The 23724-nt window shown below is 41.4% G+C and overlaps 3 protein-coding genes across 4 annotated transcripts; 1 reads left to right on the top strand and 2 right to left on the bottom strand.

Annotated features, from left to right (window-relative positions):
- Positions 1-84: 84 nt before the first annotated feature.
- c1s.2 (complement component 1, s subcomponent .2) lies at positions 85-9739 on the bottom strand. The gene is made up of 11 exons (XM_086037606.1): positions 9628-9739; positions 8132-8211; positions 6420-6628; positions 6196-6343; positions 6000-6118; positions 4931-5009; positions 4698-4832; positions 4375-4449; positions 2998-3203; positions 1980-2191; positions 85-507 (listed from the first exon to the last, which is right to left on the bottom strand). Exons 1-11 carry the CDS (start codon positions 9651-9653, stop codon positions 147-149), a joined length of 1650 nt encoding a protein of 549 aa, XP_085893732.1. The 5' UTR covers positions 9654-9739; the 3' UTR covers positions 85-146.
- A 1428-nt stretch (positions 9740-11167) lies between these two features.
- On the top strand, positions 11168-17960 carry LOC147143246 (tumor necrosis factor receptor superfamily member 5). Of its 2 annotated transcripts, none has more exons than XM_086038974.1 (8): positions 11168-11401; positions 11480-11605; positions 12824-12970; positions 13099-13192; positions 14049-14125; positions 15379-15486; positions 16730-16888; positions 17424-17960. In XM_086038974.1, the coding sequence occupies exons 1-8, from the start codon at positions 11326-11328 to the stop codon at positions 17567-17569; spliced, it is 933 nt and encodes a 310-aa protein (XP_085895100.1). In that variant the 5' UTR covers positions 11168-11325; the 3' UTR covers positions 17570-17960. The 2 variants fall into 2 exon arrangements, with proteins under 2 accessions (XP_085895100.1, XP_085895102.1); XM_086038976.1 differs by having other exon boundaries at positions 16730-16870.
- Positions 17961-17966: 6 nt separating this feature from the next.
- On the bottom strand, positions 17967-23493 carry rbp5 (retinol binding protein 1a, cellular). Its single transcript, XM_086038977.1, has 5 exons — positions 23302-23493; positions 23107-23202; positions 21565-21749; positions 20378-20479; positions 17967-19416 (listed from the first exon to the last, which is right to left on the bottom strand). Exons 2-5 carry the CDS (start codon positions 23180-23182, stop codon positions 19363-19365), a joined length of 417 nt encoding a protein of 138 aa, XP_085895103.1. The 5' UTR covers positions 23183-23202; positions 23302-23493; the 3' UTR covers positions 17967-19362.
- Between the last annotated feature and the right edge of the window lie 231 nt (positions 23494-23724).

Genomic DNA, 23724 nt, shown 5'->3' on the forward strand with positions numbered 1-23724 from the left:
AAAGGCGAAGAAGCAGACGAGGGCGCGGCCAATTTCGCGTTACCGATGGGAAACGAGAGCACGAAACAGACAAGCAGCCACAGCAACGGTGACATCGTTTTCTTCATTGTTAGCCTTTATACCAGCATTTGTGAAGTCGGACCAATTCAGTTGTTCTGCATTGTTTTTCTGATCCAGTCTATGTAGTTGATAACTTTAGTGAAGTGTTTATATTCCCCTGGCACACTGTGGTCCAAGCCCCAGCTGAGGAGGCCCGCAGCCCAGTACGATCCGTTGTACTGCACGGCAAAGGTCCCGGCATGGAAGCCCAAGTCGTTGACACCTTCAGGGTATCCGGCGCAGAACATGTTTTCTGTTATTGGTGGCACTTGCGCTATTCTTTGCATGACCGTTTTGCGTGAAATGTGGCAAGTGTCGTCGTCAACCACGGGCATCTGCATGAACATCAGATGATTTGAGGCATAAATCAGGTCCCGTGTCTCTGAATAGCCGAAGCCTGTAACTATTCTGGAAAAAAAAAAAAAAAAGAAGAAAAAACACAAATCCCCAAATTATTGCAGAGCTCATATGGCAGAATATTAACAAATTGGTTGGATGTCAATGCAAACAGGACAAGGGCACACTAGCGAGAGATGTGTTTACATTAGCAACTATTCTAAACCGCTTTTTTCTTGAGTCAGTGAAAGAGATTGTCCAGCTCTTTTCCCCTCCTGAATGCGTTGACAGCCCCGTTAATCCGATGCAGACCGATTTAGAATTCTCACAAATAACTGATGTAGGGACGGACAAGACTATGAATAGCCTAAACAACTCTAAAGCCAAGGATGTCTCTGCGTTTAGTGCAGACTCTCCGGTTCCACCCTAAACCCGTTTGGTCAACTTATCCCTCAAGTGTGAAGTGGTTCCGCCATCTTGAAAAGTCAAAGCAGTCGCTCCCCATCTTCAAATCTGACAGAAAAAAACATATATGGCCAACTACAGAACGATGAGTATCCTACCGATAATCTCCCAAAAAAGGAATATAGATTGCCCAGATTTTATTTAAAGCAATACTGTGTCATATTTCAGTTTTTGTTTATTATGGCGGCGCCATGTGGACAAAAGCGGTAGTGTTTTGACAAAAGTCAACCACATTTCGTGACGTATCGTGAAATCCTGAGCTCTCGCTGGCCTGCAAGTTGGACTGAATTACATTTCTATTTCCAGTGGCTGTGTGAAAGACGAATAGCAATGAGGTCATGAATCTAATTTTGTTCAAACAATATTTGTTTTTTTGTATGTTTCTGCGCTTCTGCCATGACACCAGTAACAGTGCGTAGACGTCCGAATCGACTTCTGTCCTTATAGCGAAAGGAGGAAGTGAGTAGGCCGTGAAGCAATTCAGGACATTTGTATTTATTTGTGTGCCAGGGTTGCTCCCATCCTCCTCAAAGTATCTTAGTGCCTGGAAAAATTCTACAGACCCCCCCCCCCGCCGGGGCATGACAAAAGTCCCATTCAACTACTTGGAAGTCAATGTTTCATCAAAAGTGTTGTGAGAATGTTTTCCTAAGGTCGAATTCTTGCCCAGTGCTTCTTTAAACGTCTTCATAAAGACTATCCCTTTTTGCATCCAATGCGATTTGGATTCCGCGCTTCCCACTCAACTGAGACGGCCTTGCGTGTTATTGTGGAAAACGGACGCCCGTTTAAAATTAGACGCGGACCGGCCTATAGTATATACTTTTTTTTTTTTTTTTACCCCCGGTAAAAAAAGGCGAATGACGGATGACGGAAGGGATACCCACACTGCAGATTTTGTTTTTGTAGTAAAATGCCCAGCTCTGATAGGCAAGGAGTTAGTATTGATAATTTTACGGGTTGCAAAGCGAAAACGCACACCAGCGTGCTCGCACATCTGGAGCATTTTCTTCTTTCCAAACCCAAGACGGCTGATGGAGGCTGAAAAGAGGAGGTTCAAACACGCAAACAATATTTACCCCGGTGTGCCCTTGCGGTATATGGCGTCATCTGTTGGCAAGCAGAGCGGCATGACAGATTTGCTGAAGCGGAGCTCTTCACTCAGTTTGATCAAGGCGATGTCATGGTTGTAGGTGAGGCGGTCGCTGTTGCGGTAACCAGGATGGATGTGTAATGAAACAGCGCCCAGACTGCCGTGTAAGTGTTCAGCGTTCGCCTGTCCCACAAATACCTGCAGCTCGCCAACACGGAGGGCACAAGAAACGTCAGTTCAATATGGAAGTGCTCGGCTAGAGCTGGGTATACGATAACCGGGGGGGGGGGTGGTTGGAGCAGTTTCACCCCTTTTGGATCAAAGTCAGTTGAAGCCCAATTGTCAGATGTCTCTACAAGACACTACGGATGTAACGATAAATTGAAAATCGATTTAAAATCGACTCGCCCCGATTAATCGATTCAAATAATCGAAAATTTGAGTTGATTAAATTCATCTAGAAAGTGATGTCTTGAAACGTTTTTTCATTAGCACATTTTGAATGTGTAGATCAAAGCATGGACAAGCATGGTAGCAATTTTTTAAAAAATCGAATCGAATCGAAAATCGGGAACTGAAAATCGAATCGGGGCTTGAGTGAATCGTTACTTCCCTACAAGATACTGAGTGATGTTTTTCAGTGGGGTGGCCAGAGTGACATAAAGGGCACTATTTTCGTAGGCAGCGACGGTGCGCTCGTGCAAGACTCGTTGATCGTGTTTGCGAATTGAATGGTGTATTTAGAGACAAAGCTCTTGAGTTCACTTCATCGGGTTTCTAAATCGGTTTGATACACTCATAAAACTGCTGGGTCGGACGTAACCTTGATCCAGTGCTAGGTTATTCAGACCCAGCGCATTGGGTTAAGGATTTCACCCAGCACAAATTGCGACCAGCTTCCGCCCTTGAGACCGCCCAAATACAATCTTCAACCCAACCTTGGGTAAAAGTAACCCAATCTACTCCAAATCCACAACCCACCACCGGTGTGCACCCCGCTTTACCATCAAACGCTGTGCTTCCTGCAGCTCGCCGTCTTGAATGAGTACGTGTGCGGCGGTCATGATCCAGCGGTCGCTAATCACCGTGGCGCCGGCTATCTCGGGAGAGGCTATCACAAGCGCTTGCCACGGGGTGGCATCTTCAGGAACATCACTCAATTTGGCGGCACTTTGATGGGCAAGGACAGATTTTGTCGGTCGCCCGCACACTAGACAAAACAGGGGGAAAAAAAATAAATAAATAAAAAAACAGAAAAAAAAAATCAACAAAATGACATCATGTAAATATTTGAAATGAATGGAAAATTCTTTCATTGCTGGAGATGTGGCGCGTGCGTCCTTGTGGCCGTCCGAGAGCTGTTGGATAAACCTTAGGTCATTTTATATCCTAATATGATATTTTTCCATAAAATTAAATTAATGGCAGTCTGTTCTCTATTCATTTATAAAATACACATTTTGTATAGACCATACAATTGCAGTACCTGTCAAAAGTTTGGAAACGCCTTCAAATGTAATGTTTGCATTTTTTACTGTTTATGAATGAAAAGGTTAACACAAATAAAATAAAACACAAATATTCAAAATATCTAGTACAACCTTTTTTCAAGAAGTGCAGTAAAAGTGCAAAAAAGTAAAAAAAAAAAAAAAATCATTAAAAAAAAAAAATAATCATGCCTCAAGTACTTTAACTATGTCTACCTTTTATCCAGTATTACAAAGTGCAGGAAGATAAATTACAGGACCCCCTCTACAGCAGCACGATAAATCAAAGAATATAAACGATAAAGGCTTATATGAGAATCAAATAAGAATTTTACTCCCAATCTGCTCCCCCTGGCTAAATAAAGGTGAAATAAAATAGATAAATAAATAAATACAATATCATAACATAGACAATTTATATCGGATCTACAACGGGTGTGCATCTCTCCAACAAAAGTCGACTTGACATGTATCTCGATACATGAAATGCGATACGATTCGCGGATGGTTCATTTTAAAATGGCACGATTCGGTTCGGTTTAGTTCGGCCGGATTCCGATTCGGCACGCCACGGCTCAGTTCGAGAGGGTATGATGCGATGAGTTTCTTGTAGTCGTCTTAAAATACGAAGGAACTTGTCAGTACTGTAAATGTGTCATTTTCTTCAAAAAGATGACTGTAGCTAGAACAATTCGATTTGGTTCGATTCGACTCGCGTCATTTAAATCAGAACCGATGTTTCCGATTCAAGCTGTTTTTTGTTACGCCCCAACTATCGACAACATATAGCGTTATTTCGCAGTCAGTCCTAGGATCAGTCCAAGGCACGACGTAACCCATTTCTTGCTAATGCAGTTTGTGGAATAAAAAAGGAATGAAAAAGCAATACAGTACCCGGTGTGCATAAAGGGGTGACAACCTTTGTCACATTGGACCTCCACTGTCCGTCTACTCCACAAGTGAAGTTAACTGGGGGACACAGAGAGTTAGATGGTGAAAAATATGTTTAGCATCAGCGTTAGCATTTGACTATGGGGAACAGGACCGATCAATTTGCTGAATGTTTACTCATTTGAAGGACTGTCTCTGAATTCCCGCTTGGATGCCAGTCTTGTACTGAGCAGCAGAATGTTGTGTTGTGCATGAAGCACAATGTTTATGTACTTGTCATTAGTTGAGCTAATATTTGTCATGATCTATCTAGTGAAGCATCTCACCCTTGTCGTGACCATCGAGAGTGTAAAATGGCCAATAACAGCTATGCTGGATGACCGACAGGTATTCGTTCGGAGAACCAGATATGTACTTCGTCCATTGGTTCTGAAAGCTTTCGGGTTCTCCGCAGTGGATCACTCCAAGGGAGGAAGCAGAGCAAGCACATAATCAATCAATCAATCAATCAATCAATCAATCAATATTGAGGCGCTATGCAGTTTTGCCCTGAGCATACGTTTGCATTCTGGCAGGCGGCGATGCCACTGTCCGTTCTTTTGGCACCTAGTTGAGAAACTCTCCATCACTTGACCATCCTGACAAAGACAATTCACACTTTGAATTGGAAGAGTCCAAATCGCTCGCATAATTAGGCTAAGGTCAATTTGTGAAAATTAACATATGCAGTACATGCCACATGAAATTTGGCATAAATAATCAAATGAAAAAAAAAAAAATTCAAATGCCCGCGGGGATGGATGAAAATTCCACAAACCCAATATTCATCAGAATACCATGTAAAGACATTTTCGACTTGATTTCCCTATAAAGTCAACCAATATCAAGTTCAAAGGAAAATCTCAAATTCTTTTTTGGTGAAATGGAAGAATCTTAAAGGGCACTGGGCAAGAATTCGACCTTAATACATGTTTTTCACAACTCCTTTGATGAAACATTGTCTTACAAGTACAGTAGTTGAATGGGAATTTTGTCATGACCTGACAAAGTCTGTCTCCCTTTTACTGGCACAAAGCAACTTTGAGGAGGATAGAAGCAACCCTGGCACCCAAAAAAAAAAAAAAATGTCCTGAATCGCTTTACGGCATACTCACTTCCTCCTTTCGCTATAAGGACGGAAGTCGATTCGAACGTCCGCGCGCTATAACTGGTGTCATGGCAGAAGCCCCAAAACAAACCAAAAAAACAAAAGTATTGTTTGAACAAAATGAGATTCATTACCTCATCACTATTCATCTTTCACATAGCCACTGGAAATGGAAACGTAATTCAGTCCAACTTGCAGGCCAGCAGGAGCTCAGGATTTGACGACACGTCACGAAATGTGGTTGACTATTGTCAAAACACTACCGCTTTTGTCCACACGGCGCCGCCATAATGAACAAAAACTGACATATGACGCAGTGTTGCTTTAAAGCCACCTTGCGGTGATATTGACTCCGAAAACACTTTTTTTTTCCTGCAATCCTGGCCACAGTCGAATTTGAGAAAGCTGCCATAACCTCCAAAGCGGAGGTCATACAGTTAAATCAGGAAGTGCTGAGTTTGAAATGAAGCTTTGAACATACCATGACCAGTTTGTGTTGTTGGTGACATCGCACAAAGAAGAAATCCCCGTAGAAGAAGTCTGTCAGTAAAGGGGGCACTCCGCCGTTAGCCACCGTGCCGGGATGTGGACACTTGACTCCTGGAGACGCCGCAGAGCAAAATCAAAGGTCACAATGAGGTGAGAGCCTGTGTGCGCTCGCGTATGAATCCACTCACGGCGCGCGCTGTAGTCCAGGCTCCAGCCTTTACTCAGGCCTTTGTCATCCGTGTGGTAGTCCAGGGTGACCCTGCTGGAGTTGGTGTCGATCACACCTGGGCTCGTGTCGCCACACAGCTTCACGGGCTCGCTGCCCGGGATGGTCAGCTAACAAGGGGGAAGCGGAAGAAGAAGTTCAAAGACGGTCAACCGACAGGCGTGGACGTTTCTGGCCTGCGCTTACCTGAAGCCAGTGATACGGACAGGTCACATCTTGTGGCGTCGACGCGCTCTCGATGTGGAAGTTGTCCGTGAAGTTGAGGGAGATGGTGAAGCCAGATTTCACAGAGATGATGTACTGGCAGGACACGGGGTGAACTGGGGGCGAATCGGGGTATCCCGGGCTGGACAGGTGCCCCTCGGGTTCAGGAAATATGTTCCTGCCGCAGGACACTGGCAAAGGACAAAGTTAGGGACATCGACACCTTCAAATTCCAAACTCCTTTAGTCCTCAAATGTGCAATTTGTGTCTTTTACGCAATTCTAAGGTTACACGCTTCTGAAATAAAACATTTGATTACGTCACCTAGAATTACATGGTAATAATTAGGGATGGGCGAGTATGATACCAGCTCTATTTTTTGGGGGGCCATCGGGCACTCGTGGAGGCTGCCAATACCAGCCACCAATACTTAAGGCAAAGAAAATCTGACATTGAGCCTCCTCGGCAGTAGGTGGCGCTATAATGTGGCCAAATGACGTTGGTGAATCATCATCTGCGTCAGAAAGTCTTTGTTTACAGAGTTTTGTCATTGTGGTAGATGAAATGTTATATATCGAAAGTACTACAAGGCATCGGTAGTCAGTATCGGCGAGTACTCAGAGGGAATAATCGTACTGGTATCGGTTTGAAAAAAGGTGTTAGTGAGCATTCCTGATAATATTTAATGATATTTATATATGTGGAAACACTCATCAGGTTCATGATTTCTCTGAATAATTATCAACAACGATTTAGGAAACAGATACGGGAAATATGATTATGCAACAGTTTATTTCTATAAATCTCTGAAAAAAAACAAACATTTTCAAATGACCACTTCACCGGTGAGCTATGATTAGAACAGGCCTGGTCCTTCCTTCCTTCATTGACTGGAAAAACTCCTATTTGATATTTTAATGCTTGCCAAAGCAATAGCAATACAGTATTGCTTAGTGCATGCGGTTGCCAAGAAACTATGCTGCCGTGAGGAGCTTAGTTAGAAAAAGTTAACCTTTGTCACCATCTTGTGGGATCTATAGGTAATTATCAACCATTTTGAAGTGTCATTTCCTGAATTTTGGTTATTTGCAGTCGGGCTTCGAATGTAGTTGGTGCATTTTAGATATGGAACTTTTTATGGTAGGTTTTTTTTTCCCACCACTTCCTTGTGTCATTTCCGGCCCGGTGATACGCTATGACCAAATCAAAACCATCACTTTTACTCAAACATTGGCCTGAGTAAGAATCATTTTGGGCCATACACATCACGAAGCTAACAATAAAAGCATACTGCAAAATTTCACAAACTAAATGAATTATTTATTAGCGAGCAGACGCAGCACCACAAACTGCCCGGCCGCTTGTTACTAGGCAGAGTTCACACAGCTCAATCAGAACCAATGAGCACCATTTGGCGCTGACATCCCCAGTGTGGGAACAGCAAGTCGGATGCAATATATGAAAACTCCTTTCTGGAAGGTATACAGTATGTCCGGCTGGTAAAGTGTTATCGGTGTGTAGTACTGATGCATTTTCGCGAGGACTGTACACACATATTGTATTGGCATTGATTGACACCCCTATTTGACACAACACCCTTTGTTTGAGTAGAGAGTGATCAGAGAAGGTGGCAATAAGGAGCGAGAGAGAGAGAGAGAGATTACCTCTGGCCTAGTAGTGAGCAGAGCTCTTACCTTTTCTGTTGCTGATGCCGTGCATCAGAAGCTCCGGGTTGAACCGACTCCGGGGCTCAAAGGCAACCAAGCACAGAAAACTAGGACACGAGCGAGAGAGTCTAAGTTAGATCCGATTGTCAACATTTAGGTCATGTTTGCTTTTGTGCCAAACAAATCAAAGCAAATACAGGCAAACATGTGATACTAAGCCTAAATAGCATATTCAATAGCGCATTTACTGGTAATATTATTGTAAGCCACTACATACAACATTATGACTAATTTCAACATTAACTTTGCACTTAAAGCAGAAGTCAATACAATCTTTTTTTTTTTTTTGCAAGAATATGTTCTTTGCTGGCCCGCTAGTTGAAACAAGGCAATATGATTAATATGAAATGTGAGTTAAGCAGCAAAATGCACTTATTTTTAGCCATCTCTGGGGGCGGCCATTTTGTCACTCTTGTCGACTGAAAATGACACCACACACCCTCTGCGCTCAGATAACGATCAATCATAGCTCAGCTTCAGGAAACAGGTGAGGCGTATGTTCTTGAAAAAAAATATGTTTGGGTTGACTTCCTTTTTAATATATATGAAAAAAAAATGCACTTAAATAATGCCCCTCCATCCATTATCTAGACCGCTTCTCCTCACAAGCGTCGCGGGGCGTGCTGGAGCCTATCCCAGCTGTCTTCGGGCAGTGGGCGGGGGACACCCCGAATTGGTTGCCAGCCGATCGCAGGGCACACAGAGACAAACTCACTCACAATCACACCTAAGGGCAATTTAGAGTATCCAATCAACTTACCATGCATGGTTTTGGAATGTGGGAGGAAGCCGGAGTACCCGGAGAAAACCCACGCAAGCACGGGGAGAACATGCAAACTCCACGCGGGGAGGCCGGGGCCGGGACCGAACCCACGACCTCTGAACTGTGAGGCGGACGTGCTAACCAGTCGACCACCGTGCCGCCACACTTAAATAATGATTAAATTAAAAAGTACCAAACATAAAAGTTCAATAAAGTGTACGTAAATAAATGTTTGAAAACAAACACAATAACAAGGTTATTATAGTTAAAAGACTAACAAAATAACTCAAATTAAAATTGAAAAAAACATTTACTCAAATGAAATAAACTAAAAATAACAATGCTTTTAAAAAGCTAACTGAAACTACATCTTATGCTTATAAACTAAACTAAAACTAACTTAATAAAAACTGAAGTTAATACTAAAACTAATAAAAACGACACTAAAACGAAGCATTTTCCCCCAAAAAAACGAATAACAACGAACAAACATTAATTAGAACTAACTGAATTAGAAAAAAAAATGTCCAAATCAAATGAAAACTAACTACAATGAAAAATCCGAAATTATTATAACACGAAAGTAAGTGAAAATGGACTGTACTTTAAAGTCAAATAAAGCAAGTGACTGTACTGGATTAAAAAAAAATGTTTAAATCACTGTAACATTAAGCATTGAATCCAGTGTATCATAACTCACCCCATGATACAAAATGTCAACTCCATTGAGAGATGTGTTGTGCTCCAGCTGGTCTAAGAGCGCTTGTGGCACAAAGTAAAGCGATGATGTCAAAGTCTGCTGCCAATGTTTGGCCACCGGTTGTGCGAATGCCAGGAACTTTCCCCTCTTTGTGCAATCGATACCCCCAGATCAACGTCTCATTTTTAAAGTGACAAGAAAACACTTGAGAATAATTCCAACAATACAAGCAACCTTGAACAAACACTGAGAAAAAAACAACATGTGCTTATTGTAAAACAATCGTCGCTCATTGGGATAAGGGCTTTAAATGTCATTACGTCACAAAATAATATACAAAAATACAATATTACAGTGTGAGGCATTAAATAAGAGACACAGGTATTTGTATATCTGAGGATGATGAATACCATTATTACGAAAACAAAAAGCAAATATCTTCCAATACATCACCTCCAAACCGCTACACTCCAATATAGCAGTTCACAATCAACATTTATTTAATAACAAATGACAAAAACATTCAAAAACTTTCAGTAAAAGACATCTTACTCAGAGATGCTGACCCCCAGCGTAAGCTAGTTGCCGCACTCAGTGCTACAAGTGCTGCTCTGGAAGTGAAACATTGCATGCGGTCAAACAGTACCACAGTGCTTTTTGAATTGAAACACACTTTTGGCATGCTAATGTCTTAATATTAATGCCAAAGTGCTAGCGTGTAGCTAGCTGACTATGTTGTTAGGACTTAGCCGCCATTTTTTTCGAGCTAGGAAACATTGCATGCGGTCAAACAATCCCACAGTGCATTTTGAATTGAAACACACTTTTGGCATGCTAATGTCTTAATATTAAGGCCAGAGTGCTAGCGTGTAGCTAGCTGACTATGTTGTTAGGACTTGGCCGCCATTTTTTTTGAGCTAGGAAACATTGCATGCGGTCAAACAGTACCACAGTGCTTTTTGAATTGAAGCACACTTTTGGCATGCTAACGTCTTAATATTAATGTCAAAGTGCTAGCGTGTAGCTAGCTGACTATCCTATTTTGAGAGTCTTGTGCAAAGCGGTAAAATGGGAATGACTGAACAAAACACAATCATTGTGATCCAATATCAGTAACAGTTAAACAAGCCACCCCAACATCACTCTCTCCCTTTCTGATGAATTGACTTCCTTCTCACGTGCCTGCTCCCTGATATAGCACACACGCAAGCAAAGCAATTTTATCGGTCTATTTATCATATGGCTGAAATGGATGACGGGAAAGACAAAAGAAAAGTGCACCAAATCAGCGTACGGTTGTGTGGCCGAGGGGACAAAGGTGCAGTGGACACAATAGGCGATGATGGACAGAGAGGAAAAGGGTGTAATAGTGTCTCATTGTGTGTCTACGCAGCCAACATCAACAACATCTCTCGGGTCCGACAGTGGCGGCGGAAACACTTGCAGGTTGCACCGCGCCAACAAAGTGGGGTGGCGGGGGGCAGGAAGGAAATAAGAGGGGACCAAAAAAAAAAAAAAAAGAGAGCAAATGAGATGGCGAAATGGCAAGATGAGGGGTCAGCTGGTGGTTTCCATTGTGTGGGACGACAGAGGTGAAGTGGGGAAACTTGTTCCTTCGCACACATCAGGGAGGAGGCAGGGATGCACTTTTAACGGCAAGAGCAAACCTTCCGAGCAATTTCTGAGATCTGAGTGGAAATGGCAGACGCCAAATGCAACGCTGAGGAGAAGTACTTGAGTAAAGCTGGAAGATGCTGCGATCGCTGCCCGGCAGGTCAGTCCGAGATCACGCCGCATCTGCGGAAACGGGATCGCCTCACGCTTTTCGGTGCTCTGTGTTCACCCTCGCCAGGAAGCTTCGTGCGAGCCGACTGCGAGCGCGCCACCAAGACTCAGTGCGACGGTTGCGGACGAGGACTCTACACCGCCACCACAAACCACCTGACTCGATGCCGTGTGTGCAAGTCGTGCAGTGCCAGTAAGTCACATTCCTGCATTTTAACGGACAATAGCCAATAAAAGAGTCACTTAAAAAAACAGAACTTATCTTCAGTGTTGCCACAGTTACCTTACCAGTTACGTCACTGATTACTCGCTTTAAAAAGTAACTTCGCTTGATATTAAAAGTAACTTATTTACTTTACTGACTACATGCTTTAAAAAGTAGCTGCTGATTGCTTGATTTTAAAGCAAACTTATTATTTACTTTACTGACTACTTGGTTCAAAAGTAGCTTAGTTACTGTATGATTACGTGCTTTTAAAAAGTAACTTAGTTACTTTATTGTTCACTTGCTTTAAAAAGTAACTAAGTTACTTGAACGATTGCTTGATTTTAAAAGTACCGCATTTACTTTACTGACTACTTGTATAAAAAGTAACTTTCTTACTTTGCTGATTACAAGCTTTAAAAAGTAACTTTACTGATTGCTTGGTTTTAAAACTAACTTATTTACTTTACTGACTACTTGTTTAAAAAGTAGCTTAGTTACTGTATGATTACTTGCTTTAAAAAGTAACAGTTACTTTATTGATCACTTGCTTTAAAAAGTAACTTAGTTACTTTATTGATCACTTGCTTTAAAAAGTAACTTAGTTACTTTACTTATTACTTGATTTTGAAAGTTACTTTAGTAGTTACATTCAACAGATAACGACAACCCTGCTTAACATAAACACCCAGTTTTGCCACTTAAATGGAAGTGCTTTTTTGTTTTTAATTGAAGAATAAAGTTTGTTTTTACTTAAAATAAAATAAAGACAACATCTTTTACTTAAATACAATACTTAATAATATTTGAAATAATTTAAAAAATAAAATATTTAAAAAAAAAGGCAGTCTTTTTTACTTGACGTATTTAACTATTATTGTTGTAATGGCAAAACTCAACATTTATAATGTAAATTGTTTATAAATATAATGATTAAATTTGGGGACCTCCCGCAGCATACTGCGCTGGGATCCATGTTTTTTTTTTTTTTCGCTGTGTTATTGAAGCTAGAAAACATCTCTGGTCTAGTGAAAGTTTAGTCAGAATCGCCAACGGACGCCTGTTTAAAATTAGAGGCGGACCGGCCTATAGTATGTACCATTTTTTTTACCCCGGGAAAAAAAGGCAAAATGACAAAAGAGGGAATGACGAATAATGGACGCTCAATTTGTAGCGAAATGCCCAGATCTGCCATTTTGCTTCCAGGCAACCACCAGATTACGGAGGAGGCGTGCACGGCTGACAAGGACACAGTGTGCAAGTGTGCGTTGAACTTCTTCTGCAGCGGCCATCCCTGCGACCACTGCATGCCCGCGACCTACTGCCCTCCGGGGTTAGGGGTCAAGGTTCAGAGTAAGCCCCCCCCCCCCCCCCCCCCCCCAAAAAAAAAAAAAAAAATTGTGTAAGCATCAAGTGACATTTCCACAAGTGAAAATAAAATATTTTTTGTTGTTGTTGTGTTTTTTTTGCTTTTTTTACAGCGAGCGGAGCCAACGACACGATCTGCACTCCGTGTGGGAATGGAACGTACAGCAACGTGTCCGACTCCCACTCGGCCTGCCAAACACACACCAGGTCAGATGTCTTCTGTGTGTGTTGTCTCACTCAGTCTGTCAGGTACCTTATCCTGTCAAAAGGTGTTTTCTTATCAATAAGAAACTGGATTTTTTTTTTTTTTTTTTCAATTGAATATCTATTTTTCAGTAAACACATTTTGACATAAAACAAATGAACTAAAAACGAGTTGGAAGAGGATGTGAATAAAGACAATCATTTGGATCCAATTAACCATTTGAATGTACCCGACGCGGTACGTAGTGCTATCTACATTTTGGCCTCAAGCTTTCGATCTCACCCATATGAAAGTATTAATGTGGTTAAGCATTGTTTTGTGAAACAATATATATTGTAACAATGGTAAAGCCGTGCACTTAACGGCATGATTTGATTCGGCGGGGGAAGATGGACTTCTCTGTGCTGGCTTGGGGCGCCGGTATATTGCGCCCCGCCTTGGTCCTGATCTACTATATAAAGGGATTTCAAGCATATCAAACTTTTTCAATGGGTAAAGATTTGAAGCGCGTCACGAAATCAGGCAAAGGAGATGAACGAAATAAATTTACTCATCAACTATTTTTTCTGCTTGATTTCAAAATATTTGTATTACTCATTTTCTGACTCAGCTGAGTGGTGGGGCAGTGCCCCAGCATCTACTATTGAGATCATTCAAAGACAATCCAGGCATGCCATCATAATGCAGGCAATGTTTTCACGAGCAAGTTCCCATTCCTATCACACAAATATACGGGCAAGTTAATTAGTGTATCATACATTTTTTTTTAAACTACAAATTTAACGGGGACTGCAACGCCTTAGCATACCTGATGCGATACACGGGCATTTGTTTGACATTGTGTGTCGTTGCCGACAGGTGTGAGGACTCGGGTCGAGTGCTGAAAACGGCAGGAACCTCCACCTCCGACGCCATCTGTGGGGAGTTCAAAACCGGTGGGGGAACATTTTGACACGAATTGTCGTCTTCAAGTCGGTCTTCTATGTTGCATGGAACTATATTTTCTTTTACTGATGACTTTGAGTTGAGTGTTTTTTTTTTTTTTACATACAGTGGTACCTCTACTTACGAAATTAATTGGTTCTGGAAGAAATTTCTTAAGTAGAACATTTTGTAAGTACAGACGCGTTTTCCATGTAAATGCCCTAATCCGTTCCAAGTCCCCCAAAATTCAGACATAAATGCTTTATAAAGCATAAAAATGCATCAAAACATGTAACAAATACATGTTACAATTAGATTATTGCACAATAAATGAGGGTTGTGCATAATGTATAAAACAAAGAATAAAGAATAAAAATGATGTTCATTTACCTTTTAATTGCCCTCTTTGGTTCATGTTCTCAGAAGTGTTTTTTTGCCCGGCGTTTTGTAAACAACTGATTTAATAACGTGGCGACTGTCGATACATTACGGTCATATTCTTTGGCGAGATCAACCAAACGCATCCCTTTTTCATACTTTTCTACTATCTCTTGCTTTGTTAGTATGGACAAAAAAAACGATTTTCTCCTTTTTTTTTTTTCTTTTCCTCATTTCTAATTCGCGTAAAACTCATCGGAACACCTCATGGCCCGAGGGGCAAATGACGAGGACACTGCATAGACAGACGTATCTATCACATATACTGCATATCTATCTACCTGTCCATCTACACACATAGACACGTACGGTAGAGGTCCCATCTTAGCCAATGGGATGCCAGGAAGATGCTAGGCTAGCCAATGGCACAGCAGCAATGAGTACGTTGCCTTCAGGAAACTCCGGAGCTGCGAGTAGCAGCCCATACCGCGAGGATCACCCCATACTTTTACCTTTCGTATCCTGAAATTTCTTTCGTAACAAGAGGCAATATTTTCCCGTTGAGGCGTTTGGTAACTTGTTTGCGACTCTCATTCCAAACCACTGTGTCAAACTAGTTTGCCTCCATCTGGGGGTTGACAGTGGAATTGCACCCAAAAATAAACATGAGCCAGAACAAAATAGACTTACAGCTCGGATGCATTGCATACAAACAATCTGCAAAAATAACGGGACTGTCAACCCAGAACCCGCTATGTCGGGGGTTTACTGTCGGAAATCGGATTTGTGTGTGTGTGTGGGGAGGGGGGCGGGCCCGGTCGGGGGGGGGGGCTTTTATTCTAGGTCATATTGCCTAGCCCTTTTAACAGCACCTTTGCTTTCGCAGGGTGCCCATGGATTTTACCTGCAGGCTTGTGGCTGGGTTTTGTGCTGACCATACTCATTGTTTTCTGGTTGATGTGCTGGAGGGCCAAATGCAAATCATACAAACCAGGTGCGTAATGAATGCAATGTTTCGAACACTTGCTTCTTTTCAAACCATCCATTTAAAGTGGAAATCAACCCAAACATATTTTTTTTTTATCAAGAATATCTTCACAGCAGGCCCACGAGTTGAAACACGGCATTCTGATTTATATTGCGTTTGTGCAATGTGAATTGAGCAGCAAAATGCACCCGTTTTTAGCCATCTCAGGGGGGCGGCCATTTTGTCATTTCTGTCGACTGAAATGACATCACAACCGCTCACAACGATCAATCACAGCTGGCCTGTTTTCTAAAGCTGAGCCGTGATTGGTCGTTGTGAGTAGTGGTGATGTCATTTCAGTCGACGGAAATGACAAAATGGCTGCTCCCCAGAGATGGCTAAAAATGAGTGGATTAACTCTTATTCCACAAACGTGATATTTATCAGAATGCCTTGTTTCAACTAGTGGGTTTGCATAGAACATATTCTTGAAATAAAAAATGTGTTTGGGGTGGCTTTCCCTTTAAGGCTGCTTGCCAGACATTCTCCCACTGCTTCCTTTACTGTGGATATACAGTAGGCCCATATTTAAAATAATAATAATCAAACACCCTCAAATTCGTTACAACTGAATATGCAGTACGTGCCCGATGACTTTTGACTTCAGGACACCCAAAAGCGCATGTCATTCTCGTCATTCTCCTTTTTCGTGCACATTAAATCCTAGCAAGATGACAAACTGAAAGCGGGAAACCACATCCTGCGCATTTTCAACTTGACACAACAATGCGGCGGTCATGTGACGCACATATCACACCGGCAGCTGACTCATAACGTCGCCTACGAGTGTGCGGCGGGTTGTTTTGACTGACATTTACTGTGAATGCCAATTTCGTGTGTGGGAAGGGTTGGGTGTGGGTGTGTGAAAAACCTTACACAATCGCCTGTGGCCACGTTAAGATTTGGAGGCAATTTGACGGACTCGTATTTTGCACATTTTTGTCCTGCCAAATGAAACAAAGCCTGAGCGAACGTAAGAGAACTTTTCTTGCATGTAAAAAAATAATGAGGCCAATTGTTTAAAAATAGGTATATATTGAACTTTTTTTTGGTGTGTGTGTGTGTGTGGCAGCAATGCCACGGGTAGAAGTACAGTATTGATACTTGTGTAACTAAAGTCCGGTAAAAGTACTGATTCAAGTCCTTTATTTAAATGAAAGTTTTAAAAAAAAGATAACCCCCAATTGAATTCTACATGTGGTGTCCACAGCCAGGTCAAACATTGCCATTCCTGAGGCGAGGACCATCACAGACAGTTTGCCGGGACCTGCCCTACAGATGCACAAAACGTTCGACCAGTGTCAAAAGAGTGACGTGACGAAATCCTGCCAGTTTACTCTACTTAACCTGGGTAATAAACAACACAATGGTAATTATTCAGTAATCCTTGATGAGACATTTGGCTTTGTTACTGTTCGAAATCCCCAAAATGTAGAATTTTTGTCAAAACACTACCGCTTTTGTCCACATGGCGCCGCCATAATCAGCAAAAACTGACATGACACAGTGTTGCTTTAACAAAGTAGTGAAATACCTAAAACTACAATTGAAAAAACATTTTCGTTAACAAAATAAAATAAAAATGGAAGTGCTCTAAAAAAAAGGACATTAATTGAAACTATAGGTTAAATTTACAAAGCCACCTAAAACTTGCTAATTAGGAAAATGTCCTTTGTTTGAGTCTTTGTCATTATCGTACGTGAAAGTTCTTCTACTACTTAACCTATAAGCCCACAAACCGTGAAAATAGCTCTGACGGCCTTACTACGGCACTAAATGTGCGTTTGAAATCCGCGAGGTGGGAAGTGACACTTTTAAGATCGTAAATCATATTTTCCATCCTCTGCAGTGTCTTATAATCTAACGAGTGGTGACGAGTCATCATTTTTATAATCACTCTCCAGATGAAAGTGCAATCATCTGCAGGACGGAGCACAACGGGGACTGTCCGCTCCCTCTCAAGAGCATCTCGTCAGATCAACGCAACGGGACCGACGAGTACCACCGGAGCCAATCGGAGCCGCAGGAGGTCGAGTGGTGTGGAACATGAGTGCAATATAGTGATATAAGGCCACATCTTACACGAATACTGGACTTGCTATATAAATAAAATGTGATTGATTGATTGATTGATGAACATTCATGACAACTAACACTTGTGGGTGCTGCTGCCCCCTGCAGGATTTCTACTGGAACTTGCTGTCATGACTCAGTCAGGTTGGAGGTTGATAGCAGGATAATGAGCAGTGTTCCTCACATATTTGTGATTCCCTATTTGCACAATCCTATTTGTAGTTTCTAATTGGAGCTTATCCTCTGTTATTTGCTGAAAAATACCATGGAAAGTGAGGGCCATGACTCTAAAACGACTGTTAATTCCCAAATGGTAAATGCCATGTTTTTTTTTTGTGAAGTCTCTTAAATTAAACCTGAGAACAAAACTTGCATTACATTTTGATTGTTTTATTTCAACTCAGTTGTGCCTATACAGGCAAAATTGTCCAAATACTTAAAAGTACATACAGCTGCACTATTTCCTTCATTCAGTCACTCTGTCGGTACCGTCACACACAAAAAAAGAAATCAATTACATCATATAAAACCAGAATACTTTTTTGTATCACCTCACATTTTGGTGAATTTCATATTTATTCAAGTCCACATGTGTGGGTGTTATTTTTTCACACATTACTGACCAATCTAAAGTGTTAAAAATGGCTTGCTCTCTTTGACGATGCAATACTAATGGTTGAACAAACTTGTCATTTTTTGGATCTCCTGAAAAGTTACAATTTTGGAGGTATAAGGTTTTGGCCCAACGCCAGTTAGCTAGCTAGCTAGCTAGTTTCCATGCACTGCACACAAACAGTCTGCAAAATTGCAGATTGTGTGTTTAAACACACACACACACACACACACTCACGTACCTTAACTATTTTCTATAAGCACTAAAAGAGTTTACAGTGGACCCCGCATATTCACAGTTCAGAATTTCCGAATTGACCTATCTGTGCGCTTTTTTAACTATCCTCCATTATTGACAGAAAAAGTAACTTGTGGTTTTCTGTGATGTGACCAAAAAAAAGGGAAAATACCGTGCGCTATGTATGATATTGACCGTATCGAAGCCTCTCTTTTATACAACAGTTACCCTTAATCGTAACCATGCGATTAAGATATTTAAGATTAAGTTCCTTGAGATACAAAATTAAGATACGAGTGTGTCCTCGCCGCTTTGATGGCATCCGCAAACTTCACACACTATCAATTGTTACCATTTCCTTGCAAAATAAAAGGACAATATCACTTGGTGGTGCTAATTCAATCAAATCTTAAAGCTTAATGTTTGATTTGTGTTTGACAGTTAGCGGGAGAGCATAGCTACTGCGCCCATGTTTTCTTTAGTTCATGGCAGTTTCTCTAAACTATGTCTAAACACAACATCAAAACCAGTACAATCCCAATACCAACAGCACAACGGAACGTCGCTAAACCAATCTACGACCGCTAGTTGGCATTGTCACTGCATGGATCCGGCAGTTAACGCCGGAGCGCTAGCCTCTCTAGCGCTAACTGCTACGTAGCTCAGCATGCAGGAACTGTAGGCTACATTGTGTATGAAGCCGTTTCCTGAATTTTCAAGAGTACAGCAATGTTTGAAGGTGTTAGTCGGGGCGTGACATACTTTGAAAGTGTTTTGTGATCATAGTTTGTGGTAGATTTCAGTTTTGAAACTATTAATGTAGGCAATTAGAATCACTTTTAGGGGAAATTTGCTGCTTTCAATTGGGCTCGGTCCCTATATCCCATGTGAATAGCGGGTGTCCACTGATCTCAGAGACTTCAATCGGCTTTCTTGAAGACTTGCTTGGCAACGACGCCTTCCACTCTCATCTCCTGCAGAGAAGGAAAAAGGCCATTAGCGGAAGACGAAGGAGCTGTTTAATTAATAGTGACAATCAACACAAGAGTCTCAAACACAAAAGGAGTGTCGGTCAACGATGGGATCGTATCCAAAACATGGTCCTGCCGCCCCCCTCCCCCCTTTCCTCTTCTTCATTTGACCCTCTTATCCTTTCTTCTCCTCTTTTCACTGCCTACTTAGCTCCTCTTATTGGAAAATCCTTCATCGGCTATCCAGCCTTTCCCAGCCTTTTTGTCAAGGCTCTGCGGTGACCCCCCCTCCCCTTCCCCGCTTCTGCAGGGATAGAAGAAATCCTCACAGAGGAACAACGCCTTCTGTTTGAGACGTCTACATGAGACACACACAACCTCAGCAGCCGTCTTTGCGAGGCAATTACATTCCATGGTCACTTCATTAGGTACACCTGCATCATCTAATGCGGCCTTAATTTTGCGCCCAAGGGCCACATTTGTTTTTGAAAAACGGACAAATGGGCCATGTCATTTGTAGGTAGGGATGCAAAAGGGTGGGATATTTTTAATACATTTCCATTGGAAGTTCAAGATGGGGGTTTTGGAAATATTACAAATGGCAAAATCACCATAGGAATTGTGGGTAAGTAAAAGGAAGGTATCACATTCTGGAATAAGACACTGTAAATACATTAGATGGATGTTTTCTTTTTTTTTTTTTTTTAAGCTAATATTTTGTATTTTTTCCATAACTTGTTAGTAACCGATTATTCTATATGATAAATGAATAAAAAAAAAAAACACACACACAATGATTAGACACATTTTAACTAACCAATTTCAGCGGGAAATGTCTAATTTAATGCAGCAAATATTAGAGGATTGTACGGTAGGTCATTTAAATGCTCAGTGTGTCTGAAATAAAGAACCGAGTTAATACAAGGAGATAGAATTTTTTTTTTTTTTTTTTTTTTCCACTCACCAAATGCAGCTTGTTGCCATCCAGCCAGTGCGCCCACCCTCGGCCTTGCTTCTCTCCTCGCTGTACGCAAACCAGCTTGTCCCCTTCCCAGCTCACAGTGGTCTAGAGGGGTTCAAAGACATGCTGTGAGGACAACTGCACATGCACTCTGCATGTTAAGTAGTTTGGACATTTTAAACTCTTTTTAGTGTTGCTTCCAAGCCGGTTTCTTTTATAGGATGCTCTTGGGATTGTTTCCGATCAGCATTTGGAGAGCTTTTCCAAACTCAAATTAGAACCGCAGTTTAACAGGCACAGAGATGACTAACTTGTGAACATTTTGTGTTTTTATGTCTTGGAGTGCAAAATTTGATCAGCCACCATAAAACACCCCCAAAAAAGTTTAATCATCATCTATCTGTCTACTGAAGACCCCTGAAAAATAAATGATTGCTTCAAATCAAAATGGCAGACCGCAAGCCTTTTTTCACCCATGACTTCTTGAGACTTTTTTTGTGGGTCTACTCATGATGAACTGGTCTATCAAATTTCATTGTGCAAAGTGTAACGGGCTTCGAGTATTCTTTTTTTTTTTTATTATTAAAAAATGTGTAAGTCGAATTTGTGTTTGAATGACCCCTGGAAACGGCCAAAATGACCACTTCAAACCCAAAACGACGTGTGTGTGTGTGTTTTCGAGCATGGGATCTTGAGACTTATTTGTCAGTCTACTCATGATGGACAGTCTACCAAATATCACAGTGTTAAGTGCAACAGGCTTCGGGCATGATTTTTTTAAAATTTTTATTCCTACATCATCTATAATACGACTTTGTGTTTGAAGAACCCCTGGAAAGGGTCAAAATAACCACTTCGAAAAACAAAATGGCAGACTACCCGTGTGTTTTTGAGCATAGGTTCTTGAGACTTTTTTTGTGGGTCTACGTAAATTGCTTCCACGGCTGAATTTTCAAACGAGCCAAAGGAGGACCCCAAAGGCTGAGTGGCTGTCTTTGTAATTTTTGGGCGTGATTGTTTTCATTGGGAGTCTTTCACACACAACACCGCCTATTGTCAGCCGAACCACAGGAGGTAGCTGCAAAACAAAATCCCCGCAGGAGACCCGACCGACTTTGCTCATGCAAGCACACAAAGCCAACTTGTATCACACCACTAGCTTGAATTCCCTTCCGACGTTGCACACCAACCTGACACGTGCGACCGTCCACGGGGCCCAGGTCTTCTGTGAACTCCTGTCCGATGACAAAGTCCATGTCGAAGTTCTTGAAGGTGGTGAGCGTGCGGATCTTCATGGCCCCCGTGGCCGGATCGTGGCTGATGTCCTTGGTGGGCTTCAGTAGACACACGATCTTCCTCAGAGCAAAGTTGATATCTAAGGAAGGAGGAGTGCACTTGAATGGAAAGCTGTGAATGTGTGTGTGTGTGTGTGTGTAAATGTGGGGTCAAACAGAGGACAGGGTGATGAGCTCAGTCCTTGAATTCGCAGCTGCAAATGGAGATTACGGCATTATAAAAATGAGGGGGGGGGGCGTGGGGGGTGTTTCATTTTTGTTAAAACCACATAGGTGTAAATGGAAATTATGGCATTATTAAATTCAAGAGTGGGAACCATTTCACGTTTTTAATCCAAAATAAAGCGTGCAACCTTATAATGGCATGGTGAAAACCAAGACTGGGGACCATTTCACAATTTAAGCAAAACAAAGAGTGCAAAGAGTAAATTCAAGGGTGGGGGTTATTTTCAAGGGGTTTTAAGTTCTTGGGTTTATTGGACAGCAGGGATGTTCGATACCACATTTTTTCAGACCGATACCAGTACTAGTCTTCACTCTCTGAATACTCACTGATACCGAGTACCGATACCTGTAGTACTTTTGATATATAAAATGTCATTTAATACATAACAAAAATTGTGATCAAAGAGCTTTCTTTCTGAGGCAGATGATGATTCGCCAATGTGTCAGAATGCCGTAGTACAGCGTCAACTGGTGCTGAGGAACATTTAATTGATGCCAGATTTTGTTTGCCTGAAGTATCGTGGCTGGAATCACTATCGGCAGCCTCCTTGAGTACTGATATCTTCAAATAAGGTTGATATCAGCAATGATACTGATACCTGGTATCGGTACTCGCCAATCCCTATTTGACAGCTATGTATTATATTTAAGGTGTAACTTATGCCAAATGAACTATACTGACTTTTTTTCCAATGTTCAAATTTTTGCAAGAATTTAGTTTGGAAAAAAATGTATAGATTGGAGATTTTTGCATGTTGTGCTTTGAAAGAGTTTCAGACACCATGGTTTGACAGTTAAATGTATTTACATTTTGTCATGGTTTTTAAAATGGATTTTTAGAGTCTTGGTCTTAGTCTCGGTGAGTTCTGGTCTCGGGACAGCGTGGCCTTGAGCACAACACTAGCGCGAAGACCATTTCACTTGTTAAAAATCAAGTCATCACTAAAAAATATCATATAATTCTCAAAGAAATTGGCATAATTATACATGAGTGAGTGTGTGTTAAGTATTTTGGGGGAATTGCGTAGCAGGCCAAATCAAATACTCAGGCAGGCCAAACCTGGACCACGAGCCACAGGTTTCCCACCTTACCTTTAAAAGCAGCAAAGCAACACACGCTGCTGTAAAACAACACACATTATGAGCATGCAATACAGTGGAGTGACTGAAGAAGAAGCAAAAAAAACAAACAAAAAAAAAAAACCTTCTCACCTAACGCTGCGAGGTAGGCGTCCATGTTCTCCTGTTCCACCAGATGAAAAACACCAGAGTAGTCTGGTTTGGACATGCTGCCTTGGTCGTGTACTCCTAACACACAGTGAAATGCCGAGAGATGTTTCAGGCAGCAAAATGTGCAGCAAGTGAGAATTCGGAGCTGATTCCGGAAAGCAGCGATGAGTGACTCACAGAAGGCTCACTGCTTCTTTTTTTCACTCATACCAGAGTTTGGAAGGAGGGAAGAAAGGAGGGAGGAGGGTTCATTCAATCTTCTTCCCGATTGCCTTTCACTTGAGGAGAGGGGGTGGCACCTAAGAGCCAAACATGCGCCGGGAGGAGGAGCGTTGGAGGATTGGACCCCTCCCCCAAAAAAGGTTCACATTAAAAAAAAAAAAAAAAATGTCCATTGACCAATGTTAATGATCTGTTTTAACTAAAAAAAAAAATGTGGCGAGAATAAATGTGATAAAAGTCACAAAAGATTCTCATTTAAAATAATAATAAAAAATAAAATAATAAAAAATAAAAATAATCTTTTGATTTAAAAAACGAATCAATTAAAATGCTGATTAATACCTTTAATTTATTATGAAAATAATCTTTAAAACTAGG

The sequence above is a fragment of the Filicampus tigris genome, chromosome 8, assembly GCF_054856515.1.
Source record: "Filicampus tigris isolate MCC_2025a chromosome 8, RoL_Ftig_1.0, whole genome shotgun sequence".
Classification (NCBI taxonomy): Eukaryota; Metazoa; Chordata; class Actinopteri; order Syngnathiformes; family Syngnathidae; genus Filicampus; species Filicampus tigris.

What these genes read in the sequence shown, in the direction of transcription:
- LOC147143246 (XM_086038974.1), top strand. Translation starts at nt 11,326, where the DNA reads ATGGCAGACGCCAAATGCAACGCTGAGGAGAAGTACTTGAGTAAAGCT. An exon ending in CTGCGATCGCTGCCCGGCAG is followed by an intron (nt 11,402 to 11,479) that starts GTCAGTCCGAGA and finishes CACCCTCGCCAG; the next exon opens with GAAGCTTCGTGCGAGCCGAC. An exon ending in CTGTGGGGAGTTCAAAACCG is followed by an intron (nt 14,126 to 15,378) that starts GTGGGGGAACAT and finishes TTGCTTTCGCAG; the next exon opens with GGTGCCCATGGATTTTACCT.
- c1s.2 (XM_086037606.1), bottom strand. Translation starts at nt 9,653, where the DNA reads ATGGAGTTGACATTTTGTATCATGGG. An exon ending in TTGACATTTTGTATCATGGG is followed by an intron (nt 8,212 to 9,627) that starts GTGAGTTATGAT and finishes CTCGTGTCCTAG; the next exon opens with TTTTCTGTGCTTGGTTGCCT. An exon ending in CCTGGACTACAGCGCGCGCC is followed by an intron (nt 6,119 to 6,195) that starts GTGAGTGGATTC and finishes CGGCGTCTCCAG; the next exon opens with GAGTCAAGTGTCCACATCCC.
- rbp5 (XM_086038977.1), bottom strand. Translation starts at nt 23,182, where the DNA reads ATGTCCAAACCAGACTACTCTGGTGTTTTTCATCTGGTGGAACAGGAG. An exon ending in TGGACGGTCGCACGTGTCAG is followed by an intron (nt 20,480 to 21,564) that starts GTTGGTGTGCAA and finishes GAACCCCTCTAG; the next exon opens with ACCACTGTGAGCTGGGAAGG. An exon ending in ATGGCAACAAGCTGCATTTG is followed by an intron (nt 19,417 to 20,377) that starts GTGAGTGGAAAA and finishes CCTTCTCTGCAG; the next exon opens with GAGATGAGAGTGGAAGGCGT.